At 43.8% G+C, this 18,722-nt stretch overlaps 1 protein-coding gene across 3 annotated transcripts in view; it reads right to left on the bottom strand.

Moving 5' to 3' along the window:
• Window positions 1–18,722, bottom strand: part of CACNB3 (calcium voltage-gated channel auxiliary subunit beta 3) — a 249,587-nt gene that overhangs the window by 58,316 nt on the left and 172,549 nt on the right. For all 3 annotated transcript variants that reach the window (XM_085600398.1, XM_085600397.1, XM_085600394.1), the window contains exons 2-5: window positions 6,937–7,059; window positions 6,156–6,278; window positions 4,481–4,599; window positions 4,275–4,348 (exon numbers count right to left, since the gene is read on the bottom strand). In XM_085600398.1, coding sequence (XP_085456524.1) covers window positions 4,275–4,348; window positions 4,481–4,599; window positions 6,156–6,278; window positions 6,937–7,059 — 439 coding nt within the window. The remainder of the gene's footprint in view (window positions 1–4,274; window positions 4,349–4,480; window positions 4,600–6,155; window positions 6,279–6,936; window positions 7,060–18,722) is intronic.

Raw genomic sequence — 18,722 nt, 5'->3', positions numbered from 1 at the left:
GATGGGTAGTTACCGGAGGTTGAGAAGAAACAATTTAACCGGGCAGACTCTAACTCGACCTTGAGTTAAACCTTTTCTGATTCTCGGGTGGAGGTGACAACGCCCGCTCTTTAGATCACCAGTCTCAGGTCTTGAATGGCTACCAAATACCTGATGTATGGTGAGCGGGTCATATTGGAGCCCGCAGTGGCGTGTTCTAGGACATCATGCATATCTGTACATTAAGCCCAGCCCAGTGGCATAACGCAACTTGAGGCAGCCCCCATGCAAAGTACATGGAGGGATCCCCCCCAGGCCCTGGAACCAGTAAGGCGGTCTAAGGCCAGGGGGCTGCCGCCTGTGCGCAGTGCCGGAGGGAGCCCCCCCACGCACCACAGGGGCTGCAGGGGTTTTTGTTACCCCACTAGCTCAGCCCACTCTAAAGGGGTCGCAACACTTCTTAAAAAGGAACAAAAAATGATTTCCAACAAAAGCAAATAGCTGCTTTGTGAGATAATGTTGCATGTCGAGAAAATCAGGTGATGAAAATAACTTGGTTTATGGGCATTCTGGAATTTTCATTCCTCAATTCCCCCAAAAGGAGACCATTATACAACTGCTGAAGATAAGCAACAGACACAAGATTATAACCTGGATGGAGAAGTTGACTCGAGCACCAGAGACACCCAGCTTAGAAAATATCGAGAGCCGAAGATCTCAGACCTAGACGCACACTAGTACATATGAAATTGTTGAGTTGATAATACAGTAGAACAAAACAGTGGAAGGCACAGATGCACCAGGCTCTACTCTTTGCATAAGGCCAAATATCTCAGAATTAATTTCTGGAAAAGATGGCAATTTAGAAAACATATTTACCCCCCCCCCCACCTCCTTAAAATTTGCATTTAATGCACAGTTGCATTATCCAGCAAAAGCTTACTTAAGACTTAAAATCAAGGATATGAATCAGTTGCCGATTGGCTACTAGATTTAAAAAAAATGAGACATGAAATCAAAAACTATTACATTTGAGAGTTGCCACATAAGAGTGTCAGTACTGGGGGAGTTAGCCCAGTACTAAAGCTGCACGCTGGATACTTTCAGTGAGCGCTGTCCTCCCAACCTCCATTAAGACAATGCACAGGGACAATGAGGAAAATAAATTTCCATGGAAAAGATAGGGCCACCTTTTGGCAACAAATGGCCAGGACACAGTGAGGGCTGACGTGCCAGAGGTATAACACGGGGACAAGGAGAACAAGATCATCCACATTCTCTGCAACGGCAAAGATTGGGGCTGAAGGTAGGTACTCCCAATATTAATGCGCGAAATAGAATAATTAAGCATGTTCCAAAGCCTCACACTGTTTAGTTGCAAGAAACATCTGTATTTAGGATGAGTGGAATTACACAGTTCTGTGGCATTATTGGTGTAATTAAGGATTTGCTGCATTTACAACGCATTCCATCTTCTACTACACAACTAGCAGTTTTCAAGAAAACAAAAATCTAGTTATTAACTCAAATGGGAACTAAAATGCTGCAGATGTGGTGCTGTGTAGTGCACATGCTTTGCAAGAGTTAACTGGCCACACTTCAGCTCTTGGTGAAGTTAGACATTGAACAGGTCCTAATGAAGTGACACTGTTGTAAATCAGTTCTTCATGTAACATGGCTGACAGTGGTCGTTAGCCCTTCCTTTGTGTTCTTACCTCCTTAGCCTCACAGAATACCTATGTGTGTTCTAACTTGTACCGGAGTGTTCTACTCTTGTCAGCTGTGTCTTACAATAAATCTACATGCAACCAACTAGAAGTGTCCTGAGATTTACTTACAACAGACACCTCCTCAATGTACGTGAGAAGGAAGGACTTTTGTCTGAAAGGATTAACAAACGTCACAGGGCTTGATGCCTTAAATCTTACAATGTTGTCCTGGTGAAACACTAGAGGTGTTTTTTAGGAAATGCAGTGTAACCCTAAGCCTGAAGACCAGCTCCAAAAGATAATTGTAAGACAGCATGATTGAGGCACATGATTTTATGTGTTTACATGAAGTGTATTTCTTTTTTTATCTGTAACACTATGTTTTACACACAAATTTCCTTTGTAACTTAGAAAGAACAGTATTAATAAATGTGTGTTAGTGTTATTTGATACAAGACATTTTAGGATAGTGAAACCCCACCTTTGATTGTAGCCGAAATGTGGTATGCTACCAGAATACTGAGTTTTAAATAACGTGGTACAAAAATAGCTCAGCCACAATACAAAAATATTGTGAATGTATGTATATACAGGTAAGTATATATTTATGATACTCCACATGTGTATACCATAACACGATATTTTGCTTCAAGATGTGTATATGTGTAGCAAGGAAGAGTAAGTCTATACGTATCTATACATACTTACCTTTTACAATATTCTGGCTATGATATTTAGACTTACAACCCACAAATGGACAGATTCAGGCTGTGATCAAATCATACCTGGACATTGCAGTCAGCAAGTGACATGGATAAATGTTAGAGCTTAATTGATAAAAGATCCCAATTCCTTATTTCAATCACTGCAGACTCTCTGCTCCTGTAAATAATTACTTATGTCTTGAAAGGATTTATTCATCGACAGCCAGTTCTGGTCCATTCACAAGCTACTTCAGTAAAGGACGGCACCAGGTCAGCTCCAGGCCTACTGGAGAAGGGGACCTACATCGGGTCATACCGCCAGCCAAGTGTGCCACAACTCTGGATGAGTACCGCCAGCCAAGTGTGCCACAACTCTGGATGGGTAACGCCAGCCAAGTGTGCCACAACTCTGGATGGGTACCGCCAGCCAGTTGTGCCACAACTCTGGATGGGTACCGCCAGCCAAGTGTGCCACAACTCTGGATGGGTACCGCCAGCCAAGTGTGCCACAACTCTGGATGGGTACCGCCAGCCAAGTGTGCCACAACTCTGGATGGGTACTGCCAGCCAAGTGTGCCACAACTCTGGATGGGTACCTCCAGCCAAGTGTGCCACAACTCTGGATGGGTACCGCCAGCCAAGTGTGCCACAACTCTGGATGGGTACCGCCAGCCAAGTGTGCCACAACTCTGGATGGGTACCGCCAGCCAAGTGTGCCACAACTCTGAATGGGTACCGCCAGCCAAGTGTGCCACAACTCTGGATGGGTACCGCCAGCCAAGTGTGCCACAACTCTGAATGGGTACCGCCAGCCAAGTGTGCCACAACTCTGAATGGGTACCGCCAGCCAAGTGTGCCACAACTCTGAATGGGTACCGCCAGCCAAGTGTGCCACAACTCTGAATGGGTACCGCCAGCCAAGTGTGCCACAACTCTGGATGGGTACCGCCAGCCAAGTGTGCCACAACTCTGGATGGGTACCGCCAGCCAAGTGTGCCACAACTCTGAATGGGTACCGCCAGCCAAGTGTGCCACAACTCTGGATGGGTACCGCCAGCCAAGTGTGCCACAACTCTGGATGGGTACCTCCAGCCAAGTGTGCCACAACTCTGGATGGGTACCGCCAGCCAAGTGTGCCACAACTCTGGATGGGTACTTCCCAATGGCTATGTATGCTCTCTAAATTTCAAGGTTGCAGGCCCTTGGCATTACATAATGCCTTGCTGAATTGTGACATGCAAAAATGTTACCCACTGAAAAGTGATCTTCAATCCTACAAAAACGACACTCGCCCAGACACCAGGATCAAGAGCACATAAAAAGGAATGTGATGCAGTCACTATTAAAGGCCTAAATACATCAATGAAATAGGAATCCAACTGGGAAGTCAAGATCCTCTCCCAAGGTGTCCCCAAAATGGATGATTGGCCGATAGAATGCCAAATACTTCACTACTAATGTCCAACTATTAGATAAGCAATTTAAGTGACAATTTGATTGTCCCATCGGAGCTAGTGGAATTGTCCAGTGTGGCCCCAGTTGTTGCTGCTGCCTGTAGCGCACTTGGAGATTCTGAGTTGGTAGGGGTTTGGGTCACAGTTCATCTGTTTCATCTCAGTCATGATTCTGGCGAGGTTAAAGACTGAAACTAGCACAGTAGACTTGGTGACACCATGTGGCTCCATCTAAGATCAACTAATGTGGTGACCAACACTGAAATCACCTCTTATACAATCAATATTCTTTAGTAAAAGCAGAACACAACTTACATAACAGCACTGTCTATCTATTTCTCCCTTCTGGTTGTTTTAAAAAAAAAAAACAACCCTCATGGCAAGCCCAGTGGCATATAGATAGTTAGCTGTTTATAAGTTGCACTTACCCATGGAAGGGGGTGGCGATCGCCGATTTCCTGAGACCATGTCTCCCAGGCTGGAGGAGTTCCCACCGGTTCTCCTATGGATTAGAACAGCAGTGTAAGGAGAACTGAAGAAAATTGCTATACATTCCAATCCTCAAATGACTTAATTTGTGGGTGCCCAAGTAAGTTATGTGACAGAATTCTCCCACTCTACCCAGTACATTTACCTAGCAGCTTTTTGTTCTTGTTTAATTCGCATGGCCTCCAGCCGCTGGGGACTTGGGATAAAGACGATGTCCCCCCCTTCCTTCACTAACCTCCCGATCCACCAGTCATTGCTGTATTTCTAGAAGAGAAAGTGACAGTTTAGTGTGTGTGTGTCCTCATACTCTGCTCAAAGTGATTTGAAGGGTTGAAGATGAACAATTATATGGGAAATCTACTCCCTTCTTTGTCAGGAGTTCTCAAGATGTTAGAGCATGCACTTTTAACCATCGGTGAATACTTCATATACATTTACGTTCATCAACATATGACTGCAATAGCCAGTGAAAAGAAACGTTTTGTTACAGTTGGGATTGTGATCTGCAACATCTACAGCAGAGAGATAATATGTACCTCCCCCCACCTCATCCTACAGTTCACTCCCACAACATTTATAACACTCACCCATTTCCACATAAAAATCTAGTGTCAAAGATTCAAAGTTTTGGGTATTATCTGATTTAATGTTCCCTCCAAAGTCTGAGATCCGCCCTTCAGGGCATGCTTTCTTTCTCTATCATCCGTACACTTGACCTCACAGTATTTAATCTTCTTTTTCAGATTTATATAAGCTTACAATTCAACACCAGCAACAACATCTTTATATTTGATCTAGACGAAATTATGAATGAGCTTTCAATATTTCATAGACAGCTTCTTTGGATAACCAACACGCTGAGGTTGCACTTCCAACCATAGAGTGATATCTTACACCAAATTTAACATTTCAATTTGTCAGACAATTCCATCTTGCAACTTTTCTTTATTTGTTTTGCTGAATACAAAATATACTTTCCTAACAGCACTTACTGCCTGGGAATGTGAATATATATATATAAAGTTCAAAACTCCATTTAAAAATAAATAATAATTCCACTAGAAGATGAAGCCATGCTGTAAACTATTCCTGTCTTGGGTTAACAAATTGGTACACCCTGGCAGATATAGGGCCTTAGAGTTTGACAGACAGGAGGCGCCCTCAAACTCAATAGCATTATATTTTGCAGCACTTGTAATATGGTGGACGGGATATATGCAACGTTTTGGCGGAGTATCCTGCCAGCCATCTCTAAATAAGGCCCCTTCTCTTTATATATTTCTGTTGAACCTATCGAACTAATACATTTCATGAGAATACAAATCTAAACCTAGGCATTGAAACAAGGTTTTTTGCCAGCACCTGACCAAGAGTGGGCAGGTTTGGCACAACTGAGTGTAATTGCATGCTTTCAATAGTATTTTGTACAAAACTAAAGAGCTTGCAGACAGAACTAAGGTGTGTAATTAGGACACACAAAGAAAAGTCGGTTCAATACCCAGAGCTCGCTCTATGTTTTCTTACCACTAATTAACCCAGTTCCTCCAACCTAATGTGTTGAATCTGTATTCAGTTGTAGAGAGCATCTCCCAAACTGAGGGATGCACCACGGTTGTAAACAGCTGGAGCCCGAAGCAGAAGTAATCGGCCGACAAATCAATTTTCGGACTTCTATAACAACTTTAACACTTGCCACTAAACAAATATCTATGCATATAATCTTCTAGGTTCTACTGTTTCTCGTTTTTGTTCATGATTCCCCCCCCCCTTTCTCAAATTGTTCCCCACATTTCTTCCACAGTGGTGCTCAAGTGTTTTACCTCCTTGATGTGCAGGAAGTCTTTGGCTTCGAAGTTAATGGCACATCCCTGGACTGGGCACTCCTCATCCAGTGCTCCACAGTAACTGACATTGGTTCTTACAGCGAATGCGACCGGCTTGACCTGCAAAAAAGCATCTGTTTTAGCATCTTGGATCCCCAGAATTGATTGAGGACATTCTTGGCCATTGCGGCAGGTGTACAGAGATCCCTCAGGCGCTGGAAGGATTGAGTTCAATGCCAGGCTTCCACTGAGCTCAAAGAAGAACAGCAAAGTAATTCGCCACACCCAGAAGTACACATAAACCACAAACCTCTTTAGTAGAATTGAACTCATTTTACTTTAACAATATCCAACACGAACCATTACTACCTAGACAAGTAACACATCTTCACTAACCATACTCCTAATCAAACAACCACAAACAACTGATCCAAGGAAATCCCACAACTGCAGAAATAGGGAGGCAAGATTAAGAAAGTGTTACATTGCCATATTAATGGCGGAAGTAGAAGGTGTTCTACAGATCCTCCTAATGTAAGACTTTACAGTGGTTGATAATCTCTTCTACTGCATAGTGCCCTGTCCTTGTAGATAAAACAGGAGTAGACTTTGTGCTTTGTGGCTTATGGCGAAGAGAGCAATCTAATGAATGGTTGCTTTCTTAGAGTAGGGAAAGACTATGGACTTGTACCTCGTCAGTCTTCTCAATTTTCTGTGATTTATTTCTCACTGCCCCTGCTAAAGTTTTTCTTCTGTTTTATGAAACAGCCTTTCTTACCTTAGCCCTCTCGAGTTGCTGCAGTGCCTGCCTCTCCACCTCGCGGCGGGCAGCCTCGCGGTCCTCCTCCAGGGACACGTCGGAATCTAGTGAAGGCCGGCTTGTGTAGGAATCGGCTGAACCCTGAGGAGAAACGACAGAGGTCATCTGGATTAGGTCTGAGTTGGCGCGTGTTCTAGGCATAGGAGTCTACATGAACGACTGAGATAGTGTGTGATCTAGGCATAGCGGTCTATATTAATGACCGAGCTGGAGCGTGTTTGGACAGATGTAGTCTGCAATAAAGCATGAGCCCAACCTCATACTCCGCTGAGACAACAACGTGATGAATAAACCAAGTGGTGTTCTGGGCAGAGCAGGATGGCACTTCCGGACAGCGTTTTGTATTAGTTGAACACAGAAAAGGCGATGTAAAACTAAACCCACTATGGTACGCAATATGTCCACATATAGGAATTGTCAGGATTATGTCCAAATGGACATGAAATCTATTGCTTCATTTTAATATTTTGTGAGACACACAGAGGGCATGGACAATAAGGGACTTGCTTGATAGAAGCTGGGAAGGAGGGTAGGCAGAGAGGGGAAGCAATGTCATGGCCATGGTGGGGAAAGAACGATGGGTCGGGATGCTACCCAGAGCGGTTTCCAGTGGTTAGACAAATTGCAAGCATTCCTCTCATCACCTTTTGTGTGTTTGATCAGCTGAAGTGTGACCTGAGGGTAATGACTTAGAACTCTGGGCAGGTGACTACACTCCTCCAAAGAACATTCTGGAAAGGGTACTGGTGCTCTAAAACAGCATATGAGTAATGACTGTACACTCTTGTGCAGGGGACTCAGAATAAAGTTAGGCAACCAACAAAAAAGTACTTTCTGGAAAGGGAACTCTATTTAGTTAACAAACATGCAACTGTGAATAGTCATAACAATGACCAAATCGTTAGGTGTCTCCAGTACAGATCTGTCTGTCATGAAAGTAACCCTAGAGTATAACTATTTATAGCCAAAATAATGTCTCAGATGAGGTCACTTTGGATCAAGATTGTGGCTGTGGAATCGTATATTGCCTATAAGCAGAGTTATTTGATGAAAATCTGATTAATGCCAAAGATTTGCTGATGATAACACATGCTACAACTTTCTTCCGCATTTCCCTAAAAGCATCATACGCTGTTTTGGCTTTGGGAAGCCACTTCACTGTAAATCATGTAAGAAATATATCAAAATACATGAAAATTCTAAAGAATTAGATTGTTCTCTTAAAGGATTCTAGTTTTTTTTATAAATAAAAAACTTTCCTTTCACATTTAGTTTATCAACTACTTTCGATTTACATAGTGATTAATGTAGAAGATCAGAATAAGGATTGAATGAAGTGACAGGTGATATGTATGGGTTTATATCAAGGACATCAAGGCTGATAATATCAACCTACATTAATATCACATCTAGTAGTTTATTAGCCTTCTGCTAGTTTCTCATGGTGAGTATACTATTGCTATTTTTACTTCCACATACGCTGCCCGACCCTATTAACTGTAATATTTATCTACTATACTTACCCGTACTTAGCTTGGGATGTACTGGCTATGTCGATGTTATAGATGCAATATCATTGTCATACATACATGGTTATGTCGAATGGAATTGATGCAGTATCATATATATATATATATATATATATATATATATATATATATATATATACGTTTTTGTATGGTGGAACTTTATATATACATACATATATATATATACATACATACATACATATATACACACACAATATAATGCATGTTGTAAAATGGGGGTATACCAATAGTTGGTAAAATGAAATGATCAGTAAATGCCGGGTGATGGGGTTATCCGGAGTGGAACTTCAGCGTAGTCGAGCCTTGAGCCACTGCTGGTGTAGTCCCCTTCATAAGGTCCAACTCAAGAATTGTAACTCTTCCACTAGGAGGCAGTATTCAAAGTGGCCTTCTGCAGACTGGATTGATGAGGTGCACTTTGAGCCAGACCATGACTGACAGAGCAAGAACCAAGTGAAGTAGCTGGGATTTGAAACAGAGACCAAATACGAGGGAGACATATTTCTAGTGGAGACCAGGGGTTTGATAAGCTTTCAATAAGGCAAGGAGGAATGGTCTCAAACTTACAGGGTACGTGGAGTTAACCATAACTTCACTTGATTTCTAGATACTAAATACATTGAGTGTCTAATACTTATGTGAAGTTATGCATATTAAATAAATTACAGCTTTGCATACAATATTAGCATTCAGTACCTCAATAAAGGGAATCCCTTAAAATGCACATAGAATGCCCACTAGGAGTATGTTAATAACCACAAAAGATATTTGTACACACAAGATACTGGTTGAAAGCCAATTTGAAATGTTTTATGAATTAATATGACATTCCATAAAGGTTAAATGAAAAGTAGAGTCAAAGTCAAAGATTTTAAGGCAAAGGACAGATGAAGTTTTTGGGAGAAGTATGTTTAAGCAAAATTACATTATAATGAAGGTTCCTCGCAGGACAAAGCAGTGGACTGGGAGTCACACTACAGTCGGAAGCGATGCTTTAGTGAGAACTTTACCACCTCCTTGGAGGGTTTGGACGTGCAAGTATCAATGTTGATGAAAGGGTCAGTACAAGCTTCTCTATTGAGTTGTCCTCAGAAACTGAGGTAGACGCATTTGGAGGTGAAGCTTATTGAGACGATTTGTGATGTTTAATGCGCAAGTTAAAGTGATCAAAGTCAGTCGAATCGTGCACACATAGCGTGCTCCGTTCCCAATTGTTTGTGATTACCCTCATTTTAGAGGATCCCCTTCAACATCACTTGTTATCAATTTGCCAATTCTTTCATCAACTATAGAAACATTGTAGGGACATTGCAAGGCTTGTATTGCGACTAGAACCTAGTGGTTCGATATCCCATTGGAAAACAGTGTGCCCCGCTCATGCTCATTCAGTAAGGGTAGGAAAGGGATCTTGTGAGCAGGCAGGTGACACTGGTTAACTGGTAAATAAAAAGATGGAGGTGGGTAGGAAAAGAAAGGGTCGGTGGCATAATGGTGGGGTGTACGACGGCTTACCAGAGGGTCGAGTGTGTTGAGTGGCCTAGGTCAACGAGCAGTGTCCTCAGGCAGCGCCCTGCCACCACATGCCGTGAAGGCGCAGGGTCCAAGGCCCAACTGATGCTTGTCAGAAGGGGGTCTGCGGAAGTGGAGAAGGTTTCAAAGACAGGTTGGAAAGTGAGCAGATCTTTTAAGAGAATTTAGTAGTGTCCAGACAAACAACAGCAATAGTCTTCTTATCAAACAGCAAATAACCGGGAAACACATCTATAGCTTTCAGGGATTTAACCGCACTCCTACGTATACCTTCTAGTTATTGTAAACGTACACATCTGCCTCAGGTTGCTCTAGAACAAAAACCTACTTGTTTTTGTTGTTTTTATTGGATCGGAATGCCCTGAAAGAAGATGGATCAATAGGCAGGTGTTTGCGGTTGTGAATGGGAAAAGCAGGTATTGTGCTCAGCGGTGCTCGGATGCTTATTCAACCCTGAGGGAGGAGTCTCTCTTTCCTGAAGGGAATCGCTCGCTGCCATCTGGGCCAAACCAAATGAGACCCTGCGGCATAGCGTAAAATCAATTCTGTTATGCATGATCCATAGACTTAGCATGCTATAAAGTTTATTCTTCAGACCCTTGCCGCTCATTCAGTTCTACACCCTGCCAAAGACGTCATAGATGATGCATAAACACCCACTCCCCCACGCCATTTTAGTTCTGGCTACCAACCCGAGAGCGCGCTCAGGGACTGCAGCATTTAATAAAAGCACCAGGGACATGTCTCGTTAAGTCAAGATATAAGCAATTGCTTTGACATCTGTGAAATTGTTTACATTTGGTCAGGATCATCACAATCCGTTTCTATTAAGATGGTGTCAGTCAAGGGCGTAGACTGCCATTACCGATACATGCAGACTCTCCCACTTAGGATGTCGACACCACCCTCTTTTCAGCCACACACTAGTGTTTTTAGTTATTTTTACTCCTCGGCTAATGCTCACTTCCCCAAATTCTTCCTCAATGCAACTCAAGAGGCAAGACAAGTGATCCCTCTATGTAGAAAAATGTCGTCCATTTTGGATTTTCCCAAATGATGCCATGTAGGATGCTAAATATCCTTTTCATAGATTGCAGTCTTCACGTGGCACAATTAGGGCAATATACTACATTCTGAAGCACATAATGCTAAACACAGTTTCTCGCTACTGTACCACCTACAACTTGTAGGCAAATCAAAAGAGGAGGGTTTCACATTTTGCTTTGAACTCTGGGAAATGAGAATGGTTTGAAGTATTTGTAGCTTTCACAGAGAAGCATCTTTCCCCTCTTCAATTAAGTCTTGTTAGAGGAGCAAAAAGGCTCATCATAGGGGAGCTTCATAGGCTGTGTACAAAAAGACCTGTTCACAAGGTGAGCAAGTGGTTTCTATATCCATAACGGTTGTCATACATTTTAGACAATCTTTAAAGCAAGTGAATGTATCATCTATGCTACTTGTTGGTGTGGCTCACTAAGAAAAGAAAAGAAAAGACAAATATTTTGCATACGAGGTAAGACAGGATAACTGTCAATAAGTCTAAAAACTTATGTCTCCAACACCCAAACGTGGTGAAAAAAGGGGTGAAAAAAGGGGTGAGAGGGAGTGTTGGTGCCTCACGGTAGCAACACCAAGGAGGATTAAGCAGGATGGTACTCGCCTGCTACCTCAAGATCTCATCATCAGCTACCAACACTCCAAAAGCAAGAAATGTGTGTAGGAGAAAATAATTGACTGTACAAGTGCTAGGATGTGTAATAAAAGAGGAAAGAACTGTGCTGTGATATGTGCACCATATTAAACCCCACAATGCTATACAATGATATACAGGTTTGAGCTAGATCACACTGGCTTGCGTTTTTTATTCTATGCTGTGTGATTGCTCATATTTAAAATGCCGACATGTTTCATTGCCTTCTGGGTAAACTCACGGCAACTTCTTCAGGGCGTGGGGTCTTTTCATTCCACCCTGCACCTCTGTTTGTCAATTAAAAACAATTCGGGATATTGCCCACCATGGGCATACCTTTACCCTTGAGTCCTTGTGGCTGTATGTACACATTCAAGGCTCCGCTATTCAACTCCAATCGTGAGTCGTGGAAGCGTCTGTAACTGGCGTTTACTCAGCTCATCATAGGGGAGCTTCATAGGCTGCCTGCAGGCACATACTGCCTACCCAATGACAACATTAATAAGCTGGACAGGTTACCTGATCAGTGTTCTTACTCAGGGAATCCATTAATACGACTTCTTGGCCATGGTTACCTGTAGGTACTGGATCGAAGATACAGCAAGCCTAGTATGGAAGGTGTTGCAGTAACCAACACGAGAAAGTGACGGACATCGACGCATTATGAGGGTGTTGGACTCAATGTACAAGGATTGCGAGCTGAACTTCTGCGGGGGAGGCAGAGCTAGAGGAACAAACAGACTTTTTGAGTGGAGTGACAGGCACTGCCGGTGGGAGTATGCAAGCTCAAAAAGAACAGAGAACACACGGAGGAATGCAAAATTGAGGATTCTGGGGTTCATCTGTATTCGCCTCCTAAGATGGAGACTTGCCACCCAACCACTACTAGCTGGATACAGTGAAGGAGGTTTACGGGTTAGATGGCCGCAGTCCTGTGCCAGAGTGGACAGTAGTACTATCCTAGTGGTGCTTAGAGATCTTGGTTTCCAAACTCAATATTGAAACAAGCATTGGCAAAGCCAACACATCTCACTTGCATTTTATTGACGGCTTTTAAGCTCAAATGGAATGGATGTCACTAATAGGTTCAGCAGGCACAGGGTGGCACCATTATTCTATGAATGGGAAACTAGAAAGTAAAAAAGGACTGTGGGAACTATATATCTACGAGATCATAAACAACTTAATGTGAGGTTGTGGCACAATGTAAGGATCAGCGATATGCTCTGGTCCAGTATCAAACTAATATGTGCTGTCTGTGGACAGGAGCTACACAGCATCGAACCTTGAGCTAAGCAAAACATGCCTATGAATGACAGCTTTAGACTGCTCTTCCCATATTTAAGTGCCAAGATGCAGTTCAAGAGGAAACCGCTTCAGGTGTTTTGAATCTCAGTGCTGTGGCAGTGGTGTGGAAACCTAACAAACCTAGGATGGAGCCTGAAAGTGCATACTACATAATGTCCCTGGGTGAAAGCGGCAAAACATTCTTGGACAATGAGAAATCGGACATGTAGACAGTTTGACTCCAGTGATGGCCATCATTTTTTAAAATTAAATAAATAGCAAATTACCGTGCTGGACTGGAGAGGAGTACTATAGAGGTTACAGTTTTGGCTAACTAATATATGGATTTAAGTCTCTCCTCTTTCCCTTCCTGGACTGCCCTTCCTTCTTTCTCTCCTCTTCACGTCTCCTCTGAGGGGTATAAAAAATTATATATTTTTTATTGTAAAATGTTTGCATATGGTTTCGCATTTTGGTATTGGTACTTGTAGCCAAAGTAGTTCTCTTTATTGTATTTACTCATTGCACTAGCAATTTGCTTCCTTCTACTGAACCTGCATTATCTTTCGGATGAAAACAAGGATACCTAGCCATTTATTGGCTTGTGGCATAGGCTTTTCCACACTGAGGGCCCGATTATGACTTTTGGCGGTGCAGGGGAGGTCGGCCCGCCACCGCTGCACCCCAGCACCGCCAAGAATCACTGCCACCCGTCCGCCAGATTCTAAGTAATTTTGTTGTCTGGTGGGTGGGCTGCGTGGCGGTTCCGGCGGCGGTGCATTTGAAAAAGGCACTGCAATGGGAATGCCATACAGGTTCCTGCACGGTATGGACTGTAAAGTCCATGCAGGGCAGGAACTGGGGCACATGCACACAGGGGAGCACATTTTGTGTCCCCTGCATGAATTAGGCTGAGGGGGCACAGATGGCTCTGTAGGGCTCCCTTTGTTTCAGCACCACCAGCCTTTTCATGGAGGAAAGACCTCCATGAAAACGCTGATGGTCCTGAAACTTGCAATATGCATGGCGATGCCACAGCAGTACCACCTGCATCTTACACCGGCAGTGATCACTGCGCCGCCACCAGGTAACGGGGGTTCCCTGGCAGAGCCAGTGGTCCAATTACGGTCCGACTGCCCTACTCGTAATAGGGCAGTCAACTTGCAGGTGCGGCGGATGCTAGACTGCCACAGCTGCGCCACCATGAGTCTACCAGTCTCTTAATTAGGCCCTTAGTATTTCACCACCAGAAGGCAGCGAGGCTTAGTGAGGTGTCCAGACATGGAAGTGTGGCATCAGAAACAAAGCAGAAGTTGCACCTATGCACTCTGGACCTGTGTCACGTGGTTCATCCCAGAGACCGAGGTACAGTGAGCTGCAGAAGGAAAGGGGGAGGTTTATCTAAAGCAGGTAGCAGAAATCTTGTTGAACTGAGGTGCAGCATCAAACAGTGTCGAAAAGGAACCCTAAATATCAAACAGTGGCCATTGAGACAGCTGGAGCACCTAAAGTAGAGGGTCACCAGCCACTTGTCTCTAGAGTTAGATATGTCGGTCTTATCTGAATTCTTGTCTTTGTCCATTCTGTCCCTGCACACATGAAGTTCTGGAAATTCCCTTGAACAGACTAAAATTTACTGTCTGACCTCACATATTGTAGGTTTTGTCTGTGTAGAAAAAACCATATATCCTAAGAGTGAGGGCACATGGGTGGATTAGAGACTGAACAAGTGCGAGCCCTGAGGCACACAGCAGGAAAGAGACAGAGCAGTAGGAAGGCTGAAATGGTGGGAAGGTCAGAGCTTGAGAGCGGTCAGTAAGGAGAAGATGGCCACTCCTTGGCTTTATATCTGGGCCCGAGCTTACATATTCAGGAGATTATTTGTGGCACGTGCCGTGTTGTGAAAGGCCGCAGAGAAATCTAAAATAAAAGAGCATTCTTAGTCTGTAAGGGATAGACATCAGGGAAACTTCTGTGCCATCCATTAATCGAAAAAAAATGTAATTAGGATTAATTTCAGTAGAAAGCTGGCTATTCACTTCCTGTTCAACCAGCTTAGCAGTAAAGATAAGTAAAGAAGCAGGGCTGGAGTTACTGAGAACACCAAGGGCGACCAAAGGCTTCTTTTGGAGGGGGGGGGGGGGGGGTAAGTGGCACAACACGCTTCTAAGCCACAGGGGCTGATGCACTGCTGATAGACGGACTGAAGACGTCTCTGATGGCAAGGGCATCTCCTAGGATGCTATGCTCTTGGCCAGTATGGGCTTAAAGGTGACCCCAGTTCCACCAACAAAAGAGCGGTTCTGGTGGCTTCTATCCATAGAGGGATAAAGTTAGTCGGGAGATGAGCTGTATCAGTGGAAAGAGTCCCAGGCGCTATGGAGGAGGTAGCCTGGGGACAATTTGATTTTCTTTTTGTAGGTTTTAAGAGTGCTCAAGGTTCTCTCTTTTCGTCACTGCCAACTTCTCGGAATAACAGGGGGCTGAAGGCTATGTCCCAGAGACAATCCAGCGATTTGGCCCTCCAGATCTCAAAATAAGATATACTAGATTAGGGATTATGGCCAAGTGCAAACTTTGCAGTACTAAGGGTAGCTAGACATTCTATATTGTTGTCTAGTAGTGCCTGTTTAATGTCTAAGTGTTGCGCTGACATTATATATTTTCGTCTAGCAGTGCCTGTTAAAATAGAAGTAAAAATAAGGTCTGCCGTATGATCCTCCGAGTGAGTGGAAGACAACATTCCCTGGAGTACTCCAGTAGTAATGTGGGAGATAAGTAAGTTCCTAATGGCCTGTTGATCGGAAATATTGGTCCCTATGTGAAAGAGCCCTAGAAGCAACAGTTTCAAGTGCAAGCGCAGACAGTAGTTCAACAAGTGACTGACCAAAATCCCGGGAGTGATAGACTAGAAGACACGTATAGGTCTTGTAAATGGTGTACAAAGATTAAATACAAAAATTAAATGAGTGCATAGTAAACAACAGAAATGCCAGAGGTGGAAAGAGTACTCATCGGGTCCTGTAGCCCAGTTCTATTCACATGGTTGAGATGGTATATTTAATAGGTCAATTGAACTGCTTGCTTCGCCTCCTTGGCCTTCAGTTGTAGAATAATCTTCACTTACACACTAAAGCCATCCAATCTCAACTAACTTTCAAGAGAGCTCTCAAATTGTAATTATTTTGGAAAGGATCTCCCGCTTTTTCGTGTTTTGCTTTTTAAGTTAACTCAGGGTCCTCTATGTGTCCTGAGTGTTTCTTAGTCCCATGAAGCCCCTATGGACTCTGCTTCATTTGTTTGACTTATTCTTGTAAATGCCACGGAAAGAGGATTCGCGATTTTGAATCTTTCTGGGAGACGATGGCTAGTCTTTGGTCATAATGAGGACAGACATTTAATGTTTTTGTATTTAGATCAAATCTGACATTCATAAGAGCTCCATGAATGCCAAGGTATACCTGGGACAACAGTGGGCAGCAACAGGAATTGTTAAAATAATTCAAGTGCACCATATGCCTGGCTTGAGCGTTCTGGTGTAAGTAATGTGGGACCACAGCACGGTCAGGATTTGAACCGGCAGGGCCTGGACCAGCTGCTGAAGGACGTAGATGGGGTTACCATGCAGCTGCACTATTGTAGGCTTGCATGGCAGAGAGGAGCATGCGGTGACCGAGCAGAAGCATTTTCCCCAAAAGCCAGCAGTAGACTGGTCATCTCAACAAGATATGATAGGGAGAATTGGGGAACTGGGGTACCTTGAGCAGTTCAATTCTTTCTCAGAAGCGGGAGAGGGAAGTCATGCACTCAAGGAAGACTGAACTCAAACCAGTCACAGGCAGCAGAGAAGAAGTGACACCGTAGGCCGAGCATCTCAGGTTTTATATCAAATATGATGTAAAAAAGTGTTGATGCTTTATTGAAGGGCTTTAACCATCTGCGAAAGAAGCTGGCGCCCTCACTAGAATGAATGATACAGCAGATGCATCGGGCCCAGCCACATTGTATTATTCTAGCATTTCTATCGCGCTTTTCTAGCTCTTGTCGAGGCCCCTGAGCTCTTGTCAGATGGTCAAGTAAGTAGTAAACCACTTCCCCAGTGCATGGATGGGAGAAGGTGTTGGTTGAAGCGGCGTTAGTCTTTGTATCAAGGGTTGATCATCTAACATCACTGCCTTGAAAGCAGTCCCTCTCCCAAAAGGGGCACATACATCTTTAATGAGCAAGTAATTAGGAACAAATCTTTCTCTAGCTCTCTCGGGTGCATTGTTCTGTACCTCAGCTACCTTATTGCCACCAGCTGATTTCTCTTTTATTATGTTATGAGCCTTGTAAATCACCCTTCCACCACCAAAATGTCATTATGGCCTTATAGGATCAACTGTGAAGGTTACAGAGCACAAAACCAACGTTGTTCAAATGGGCTAACATGATAGGTTTTCAACAGCCGCCGTCTGTAACAGCGGTGGGGCTGCGTAGGGGGGATTTCGAGGCACGATGCAGAGGGAAAGTGAATTATTTAATTCTTCCTCAGCATCGTCCCTCGAAATACCTCCCCCTGCCCCCCCGCTACGCGGCCCCACCGCTGCTACCTGCACGGACCGTGGCTGGTTTTCAACCTCCCTTTGAAGAGAGTGGGATTTGCTGTATTTTTCAGATGAAGATGGAGGCCATTCCAGAGTCAAGCTGCACAGATGGAAAAGGTACAACCTGCCCACCTAGTGCGGCTAAAACTCAGGACTCAGAACATGACTGGCTCAGCAGCAGATATAAGGTGCTTGTAAGGCTGCTACAATGATGAGGAGACAAGGCTGGGGCTGTCCATCCTTCGGCATTATGGATCATTTAACGATTTAAACTGAATTTGCTCCTTAGGGAAATGCATGGTTTTCTGAGCAGGCAACCATCCACCTCTGACAAACATACCTGGAATTAGGTACAATAGTGTATTTTTTTAGGGTCTGCAGCTCTATCCACATGTCCTTTTCTTCCTGTACATGGATGGTTTCCTCCCTCAGGTGGGGACTTTTCCCCTTCCTTGCTGCTGGTTTCTCCTACACCTTTCCTTCTCCCCAGACTAGAGTGCACCCTCAATCCGTCTGCTCCTTCTCGCTGCCCTGGTGTCCCCTTCTCACCTCTAAGGCTGGCCTTTGTTAGATCCTGTCAATGCACCAAGAGAACGCGTTTGTGCATTTACTGTTGTCAAGGCCATTGGGAAGGGACTGCTCCTCAGGTTTGATGCACTGTGCTCTATTGCTAAACCTGCTTGAAGTTCATATTCAGGGGCAGCCATTTAATTTGTCTTTCCTTTTCCTATTGTTTTCCTCCCTTGTGTGCCCTTCTCTACTGCTGTTTTCTCCATCACCTTCCCTTCTCTCCAGGTTACCCATCAACCACATTTTGGTAATGCACTGACAAACCATGCGTTTGTGCTTTGATGAACTCGAAGCAATTTGGAAAAGTGTTGGCGGACTGCTCCTCAAGTTGTGGCCTAGTTGATACAATGTAAGCATACCAAGCCTTATTTTACCAAATTGCCTCGTATTTACTCCAAAATGCCACTATTAATGAAAATTCAAAATGCCACTATTAATGAAAGTCAAAGATGTCGGAGGGGGAATTCTAGAATTGCCGGAGGATGCCTACTCGTGTAAAAATAGAAAGACCAAGGATCTCTGGGATCTATT

Source organism: Triturus cristatus, chromosome 4_2, assembly GCF_964204655.1.
Source record: "Triturus cristatus chromosome 4_2, aTriCri1.1, whole genome shotgun sequence".
Lineage (NCBI taxonomy): Eukaryota > Metazoa > Chordata > Amphibia > Caudata > Salamandridae > Triturus > Triturus cristatus.
The sequence above is the reverse complement of the archived record's forward strand: the minus strand, read 5'-3'. Positions and strand labels throughout refer to the sequence as shown.